Source organism: Sebastes umbrosus, chromosome 1, assembly GCF_015220745.1.
Source record: "Sebastes umbrosus isolate fSebUmb1 chromosome 1, fSebUmb1.pri, whole genome shotgun sequence".
Classification (NCBI taxonomy): Eukaryota; Metazoa; Chordata; class Actinopteri; order Perciformes; family Sebastidae; genus Sebastes; species Sebastes umbrosus.
The window spans coordinates 660,664-668,726 of NC_051269.1; the positions used below are offsets into that span (position 1 = coordinate 660,664).

General features: G+C 41.6%; 1 protein-coding gene across 3 annotated transcripts; it reads right to left on the reverse strand.

Moving 5' to 3' along the window:
* Positions 1-1,766: 1,766 nt before the first annotated feature.
* LOC119498043 (bladder cancer associated protein) lies at positions 1,767-8,063 on the reverse strand. 3 transcript variants are annotated; one of them, XM_037786515.1, is made up of 2 exons: positions 7,910-8,063; positions 1,767-4,476 (listed from the first exon to the last, which is right to left on the reverse strand). In XM_037786515.1, the coding sequence occupies exon 2, from the start codon at positions 4,283-4,285 to the stop codon at positions 4,022-4,024; it is 264 nt and encodes an 87-aa protein (XP_037642443.1). In that variant the 5' UTR covers positions 4,286-4,476; positions 7,910-8,063; the 3' UTR covers positions 1,767-4,021. The 3 variants fall into 3 exon arrangements, with proteins under 3 accessions (XP_037642443.1, XP_037642460.1, XP_037642451.1); XM_037786532.1 differs by lacking the exon at positions 7,910-8,063 and adding an exon at positions 6,758-7,095; XM_037786523.1 differs by lacking the exon at positions 7,910-8,063 and adding an exon at positions 5,614-5,672.

The window sequence follows — 8,063 nt, forward strand, 5'->3', positions numbered from 1 at the left end:
AACAAAAAAGATGCAGTGTTTTCAGATCTGGAATAATGCAAAGAAAACAACTTCATATACATTTTTAAACAACAAAATACTAATGTTTTAACTTAGGAAGAGTTCAGAAATCGATATCTGGTGGAATAACCTTGATTTACAATCACAGCTTTCATGCGTCTTGGCATGCTCTCCACCAGGTGTTGGGCAAAGCTGAAAATTGGACTCACCAGAGAAGATGACCTTACTCCAGTCCTCTATGGTCCAATCCTTATGGTCTTTTGCAAACCTCAGCCTGGCTCTTCTTTGCTTCCTTCTGCTCTGACAATGTTCCCCAACTTTGAGGAGTGTTTTTTCCAGCAGGACAATACTCCATGCCACACAGCCAGGTCAGTGAAGGTGTGGATGAAGGACCACCAGATCAGGACCCTGTCATGGCCAGCCCATTCTCCAGACCTGAATCCCATTGAAAACCTCTGGAATGTGATCAAGAGGAAGATGGATGGTCACAAGCCCTCAAACAAAGCCCAGCTGAGGAGTGGCATAAAGTCACCCAACAGCAATGTGAAAGACTGGTGGAGAGCATGCCAAGACGCATGAAAGATGTGATTGTAAATCAAGGTTATTCCACCAAATATTGATTTCTGAACTCTTACTAAGTTAAAACATTAGTATTGTATTGTTTAAAAATGAATATGAACTTGTTTTCTTTGCATTATTCCAGATCTGAAAACACTGCATCTTTTTTGTTATTTTGACCAGTTGTCATTTTCTGCAAATAAATGTTCTAAATGACAATATTTTTATTTGAAATTTGGGAGAAATGTTGTCAGTAGTTAATAGAATAAAACTAAAATGGTCATTTTACTCAAACACATACCAATAAATAGTAAAACCAGAGAAACTGATAATTTTGAAGTGGTCTCTTAATTTTTTCCAGAGCTGTATATATATATGTATTTATATATACATATATACATATACATATGTATATATGTATATATGTATACATATATACATATACATATGTATATATGTATATATATATATATATATATATACATATACATATGTATATATGTATATATATATATATATATATATGTATATATGTATATATATATATATATATATATATACATACATATGTATATATATATATATATATATATATACATATGTATATATATATATATATATATATACATATGTATATATATATATATATATATATACATATGTATATATATATATATATATATATATATATATATATATATATAAATATATAAAAGCTTTATCAATTATACAATACAATAATCATTTTCTAGAACTGCATAAAAATATTCCAGAACATAATTAAAGTATATATATATATAAAGTCCTATGGTGACCTCTAGGACAATAGCCTCACGAAACTTTACAGCCACAAACTAGAGACCTAGAGCATTCAGAGGATGGATGGATCAAACTAGAGACCTGGAGCATTCAGAGGATGGATGGATCAGACTAGAGACCTAGAGCATTCAGAGGATGGATGGATCAAACTAGAGACCTAGAGCATTCAGGGGATGGATGGATCAGACTAGAGACCTGGAGCATTCAGAGGATGGATGGATCAGACTGGAGACCTAGAGCATTCAGAGGATGGATGAATGCTACTGACATCTACTGTTGACCTGCTATCTCCCCCTAAAGACCCCCTGGATCACCCTAAAAAAGACTACAACGGCTCTATTGTGGGTCTCAGAGGGTTAAAGATAAACAGAATACCGAGTTTGACACAGTTTAACACGTTGAGAGGAAAAACTTTATTTAAATTAAAACCAAAGCAATGATGTAGCGGTGAGCATGTTCAGCACTGTGACAGGAGGCCACACACACACACACTGATAGGTACACAGTATAAACACCGTAGCTTGTGTCTGACAGCTAAACCAAACACTTACAGCAGCGACACACGAGGGAACTCTGTGACAGCGTTAGTGATCACCATTAACTTGTCAGTGATTGACACCGTTTCTGTATTACTTATTAATACTGAAAATACTGACCATCTACTGTTATGTCACCTTGTGTATCGCCACTTTTTACGCTTATCAGCATGTCATGATCACAAAAAAAAAACCACATATCGCACAGAACACAAATATTCTTTCATCCACCCGTCACACATCCAGATTATTCGACCCTTTGGAAACGTTCAGCATTTTGTTTTAATTCATTAAAATGTGTGTGTGGAAAAAAATAATAATAACAGCAACCCATGCACAAGAAAAACAAAAAACAGTTGAGATGGTGAATCTGGCGGCCGGGCACATTCACTCTGAGGTGAGAGGAGGAAGAGGAGAAGAGGAAGACGAGGAGAGGGGCAACTGCAGAGCACAGTGGGTAATAACAACAGGACTCAGCATTATAACACCTTCTGAGGTGTGTCTGTGTGGCGATGTGGCAGAGGAGGAATTATTCACAGCATACTTACTGATTGTCCAGAGTCTGAGTGCTCTCCTGGTTGAGGACAGCGTTAAGCTCGACATACACTGTATGATTATAGAAATGTTGTGCAACCACTTCTCCTACTGTATGAGTAGATCATTTGCGATGTAAAGCCAAAGCTCAAGATTTATGTGCTCACACTCTACGCCGTACTGCCGTTCTGACTGTTGACAGTTGTCAATAAAGATTGGTTTAAAAGCTCCGAGGCAGGTAAAGTTTGTTTGCTAGCAGAGGTCTGTACGGGTCACAATGCTAACAAGGCAGAAACGTGCTGCCTTGATCATCTTAGCCATCCTGTTTGCTGAAACGTCTAATAAAAGAGGTGGCATATGTTATATGGACTCGCTGTAGCGAGGATGACGTGGACAGTGTGGCTTGCCTATTTTGCAGAGAGAATTGGAGGTAAGCTAGCTACGTTTTACTAGCTATATCTATTGTAGCCGACATTGTTATCTTGATAGCTACGCTCTGATTACTGTCAAAAGAAGAGAAAAAAGGCTCTGACGTTGGTGAATCAGCTGCTCTGCTTCAACTGTGTGAGAGCCTGTAGACGGACGACCAAAACTTCTAACATGTCAGAAATTCATCCGACTTTCTGACGGCCGGTCTGTAGGAATTAATCTGTCCTCGGTCCCCCCCGTACACTGCACGGCAAACGACGCCCGACGAAGCTGAAATTCGGTCCGACTCGAAAATTAGTCGTGCGGCTAAAAATTCTGGCCAGAAATGGGCTAGAATCATACAGTGTATAACCAGCTTAACGTGTGCAGAGCCAAAGTGGTGACAGAGTTCGGTCAGGGTGGACTGTGAAAGGCATGTTGCCCCTCGTTTCTCTAGAGCTGGGGGGCAAACATGTCAAGATGCCAACTATTCTGTAACACTGGTGTCTAAAGTTATGGGTATGAGACTGAGAAGCAAACACGGCTGCCAGTGAAACATCTGCAGCTTTCAGCGGGGTTGTGTGAATGTTGGCAGTTTGAGGTGAAGAGTATTTTCATTCTAAAATGACGACCCAACAGGTTTCCAGAGAAAATAACGTCTCTGTTGCGCAGTGTTGGAAGTAAACAAGCCAGAAAGGAACCAGAATACTGAAACACAGTGGTCACTTCAGGCTGACGTCACCTGTGGTGGATGAACTGTCTAATTGTCATTAAAATGCTGGAATGAAAAGTTAGTGAAATTCTTCCTCAAGTGGACACACGTCCTTCCCTTAGTGTTTCAGGTGTGGATGCCCCCCCTTCCCCTCCTGTTACATAAAGGTTTACATAGTGTCTACTCCTCTCCTCCTACCACCTCAGATTCAAGTCTGTCTTTCTTTACAGCATGGCCAAACAGCCCCCCATAATCCTCCCGAACTGGCTCTCCTCCTCCTCAGTACCGCCTTTGGCCGAGCGCTCGCTTTATTTGCGGTATTCCCCTCCAGCAGTGCTTCCTCTACACCACCTGTCCCTTCTTACAGCATGGCAGAATTATTCTCCAGCAATGCCTCGTCACCCTTCTCACCCCCCACTCCCCCTTTTCGATATATCTCCCCCCTTTTTCTCTCCTAGGTCCCAACAATCGCTGGGTCGTGGGCGGCGTCCGGCAGCGAGGCGTCCTGGCAGTGGTAGAGGAAGCAGTTGCCCCAGCAGCTGTAGCAGATGAGAAAGAGGGCAGCGAGGAAGACCAAGGCACAGATGGTGCAGGGCTTCCTCTCCAGCAGGAAGCTGAGCAGGTAGAAGCCCATGAACATGGAATGGTTGAACCACAGCGCCGGGTTCAGCGGCTTGGGGATGAGCAGCACAGGAAGTAGCCACTGTAGGCAATACATGGTCTCTTTGAAATGAAGCGCGTTGGCAGAGGGTCTCTGAGGGGCTGCGGCTCAATCCCGGCTTGTTGAAGGTCTCTGAAGGAGGAGGATGTGGGGGTAAAGATGTGGGGGAGGCGTCCTACCCGACAGAGCTGGGATGATGATGGAGGAACAGGTCAAAGAAGCCAGACGTTGCTGTCGTCAGGTCATCCCTGGAGACAGCAGAGGACACAGAAGGGAAAAGACTGAGGCTTTTAAATCCAAACATCTGTAAAGTCTGACCAACTAAGGCTGAAACTATTAGTTTCATCAATTAATCTGCCTTTTAGCTTATCAATTAACGAGTGGGTGCCAGAAAATAGTGAAAATGCCACAATTTCCAAAAGTCGAGAGGGATGACATTATATTCAATTTACTGTCATATACACACGTAGGCAAAATTGTTGGTACCCTTCCGTTAAAGAAAGAAAAACCCACAATGGTCACTGAAATAACTTGAAACTGACAAAAGTAATAATAAATAAAAATTCACTGAAAATTAACTAATTAAAATCAGATATTGCTTTTGAATTGTGGTTCAACAGAATCATTTTAAAAAACAAACTGATGAAACTGGCCTGGACAAAAATGATGGTACCCGTAGAAAAGATGTAAAATAATGTGACCATAGGGACATATTAAACTAAGGTGTGTCCTGTAATTAGCATCACAGGTGTCTTCAAACTTGTAATCAGTCAGTCTGCCTATTTAAAGGGTGAAAAGTAGTCACTGTGCTGTTTGGTATCATGGTGTGTACCACACTGAACATGGACCACAGAAAGCTAAGGAGAGAGTTGTCTCGGGAGGTTAGAAGGACAATTATAGACAAGCATGTTAAAGGTAAAGGCTATAAGACCATCTCCAAGCAGCTTGATGTTCCTGTGACTACAGCTGCACATATTATTCAGAAGTTTAAGGTCCACGGGACTGTAGCCAACCTCCCTGGACGTGGCCGCAAGAGGAAAATTGATGACAAATCGAAGAGACGGATAATACGAATGGTAACCAAAGAGCCTAGAACAACTTCCAAAGAGATTAGAGGTGAACTCCAAGGTCAAGGTACATCAGTGTCAGATCGCACCATCCGTCGCTGTTTGAGCCAAAGTAGACTTAATGGAAGACGACCGAGGAGGACGCAAATCATAAAAAAGCGAGACTGGAATTTGCCAAAATGCATATTGACAAGCCACAAAGCTTCTGGGAGAATGTCCTTTGGACAGATGAGACAAAACTGGAGCTTTTTGGCAAGTCACATCAGCTCTATGTTCAGAGACGCAAAAATTAAGCATACAAAGAAAAGAACACTGTACCTAATGTGAAACATGGAGGAGGCTTGGTTATGTTCTGGGGCTGCTTTGCTGCATCTGGCACAGGGTGTCTTGAATCTGTGCAGGGTACAATGAAATCTGAACACAATCAAGGCATTCTGGAGCGAAATGTGCTGCCCAGTGTCAGAAAGCTTGGTCTCAGTTGCAGGTCATGGGTCCTCAAACAGGATAATGACCCAAAACACACAGCTAAAAACACCCAAGAATGGCTAAGAACAAAATATTGGACTATTCTGAAGTGGCCTTCTATGAGCCCTGATCTAAATCCTATTGAACATCTGTGGAAGGAGCTGAAACATGCATTCGGAGAAGGCACCCTTCAAACCTGAGACAGCTAGAGCAGTTTGCTCACGAGGAGTGGGCCAAAATACCTGTCGACAGGTGCAGAAGTCTCATTGAGAGTTACAGAAATCACTCGATTGAAGTGATTGCCTCGAAAGGTTGTACAACTAAATATTAAGTTACGGGTACCATCATTTTTGTCCAGGCCAGTTTCATTAGTTTGTTTTTTAAAATGATTCTGTTGAACCACAATTCAAAAGCAATATCTGATTTTCATTAGTTAATTTTCAGTGAATTTTTATTTATTATTACTTTTGTCAGTTTCAAGTTATTTCAGTGACTATTGTGGGTTTTTCTTTCTTTAACGGAAGGGTACCAACAATTTTGCCTACGTGTGTATGACAAAGAAAAGGAGCGAACTCTCACAAGTGAGAAAAAAAAAAACTTTTTTTATCGTCATACCATGTCTTCTAGGGCTTTGGGAAATTTGTTAAGGGCCTTCTTTCTTTTTAAAATGTATTTTTTGACATTTCATGGACCAAAAAAATTCATCAAATAATCGATAATTCGAACAGTTATTAGTTGCACCCCTGTTTCATTAACACTTTTTACACATGTATAGTTTCCAGCTTGGCAAGAGAGGACCAACATTTCATTCAGCTCTATATTTATATGAACAAAAGACAACTTTCATTTGAGCTCACAGCATTAGAGTTTCCCTCCTCACCTGCCTTTCATGCAACATTAGTATGAACACTATTCTAGGAGCCACTCCTTTAATAGCTCCACGTGGCAGCAGACTGCTGTGTATTTATAGACTCTTACATTAAAGGATAGAGCTCACCTGACATGATGCAAGTCAGTCTGGGTAATATGAGGCGTGTCAGTGCTTACTGTGTTGTTTGGCAGCTACAGTAAATTCCACACAAGAACCCAGATGTGACTAATCAGAGCCCAGCCCATGTTCATGACTCCCACAAGTTCACTAACTATTGACTTGAGCTACTTCCTTGTAAGGGCCTGATACAGTAGCTTAGCATCTCAGCTAACGTGAACTAGCTACGCACTATGCAACCCCATGCTGTTATAGGAAGATGTGACGGCTCATATAACAGTTTAGAACCACATGAATGAATCAGAAGAAAGTGATTTTAACTTTAGTCTGAGATGAACGCTAAACAGCTTGTTATCAGATGGATGAAGGACAGAAGTCAGTTAGCATTCACTCTCTGATGTTTACATCCCTCTGAAACACGATCACGTTGCTCTAACTAACCCGTCTCAGTCTTAACTAGTTCACTAGCTAACGTTAGGTTACAATGGCAAACATTCAGCTGTAGCTGGTTAACTCTAGATGTGTTGTAAGGTTACAGTAAACAGCTGGGGAGGTTGGTTTAATCACTTTAAGTATGGAAGTGGACTGATCTGATCTAGTGGACTGATGGATCAGTCTGATGCTGGTTGACAGAGAGCCCATTCCGCCATGTATGTATGGACAGACGGAGGTTTAAAACTGAACATCATTCACTAATCTACCAGTTTAACTGTTGACACACTGGGACTCAATCAAACGCATCATGACACGTCAACTAATTTTAACATTTAAAACGGTCTCATGTCCACAGAGAGCCCTGACAGTGAGCTAGCAGGTCTAACAGTGGACCGTTTGAGGACTAAATCATTGTGCACGCTGCTTTGTGACATTAAATATGTAACTTCACAGTTCAGTGAATGTAAACATCACGTGTTCTACGTTATAAGCCAGGCTGCTGTAAACCGACAGCTGGGGATCAACATCTCCTCTATAGACCGGAGGCTAGACAACGGTAGCTAGCTAAGCTACCGTTAGCTAGAGAAAGCGAAGCCTCCGCGGCTGTGTAGTAGTTAACGTTCCCAGCTCTGTGTCGCAGCAGCTCTCACAGGTAGACGTGTTGAGGTGTGTTTCAGAGAGCCGGGCTCTGAGTCTGAATGTATTAGTAGAGTAAAGTGCACCAACCTGACGTGTTTCGGGTTCATTCTCAGCAGAGAGCTGATCCATCAACATCAACATCATCTGACTCCACCACTCACTGCGTACCTAGCATGCTAGCTAGCACACCAGCTAACAAGCATTAGCGATGGATAGCTTAAAAGACCCCTGGTGCAAAGCT

Bases quoted from the DNA above. Each gene is read 5' to 3' on its own strand.
- LOC119498043 (XM_037786515.1), bottom strand. From the start codon at position 4,285: ATGTATTGCCTACAGTGGCTACTTCCTGTGCTGCTCATCCCCAAGCCG.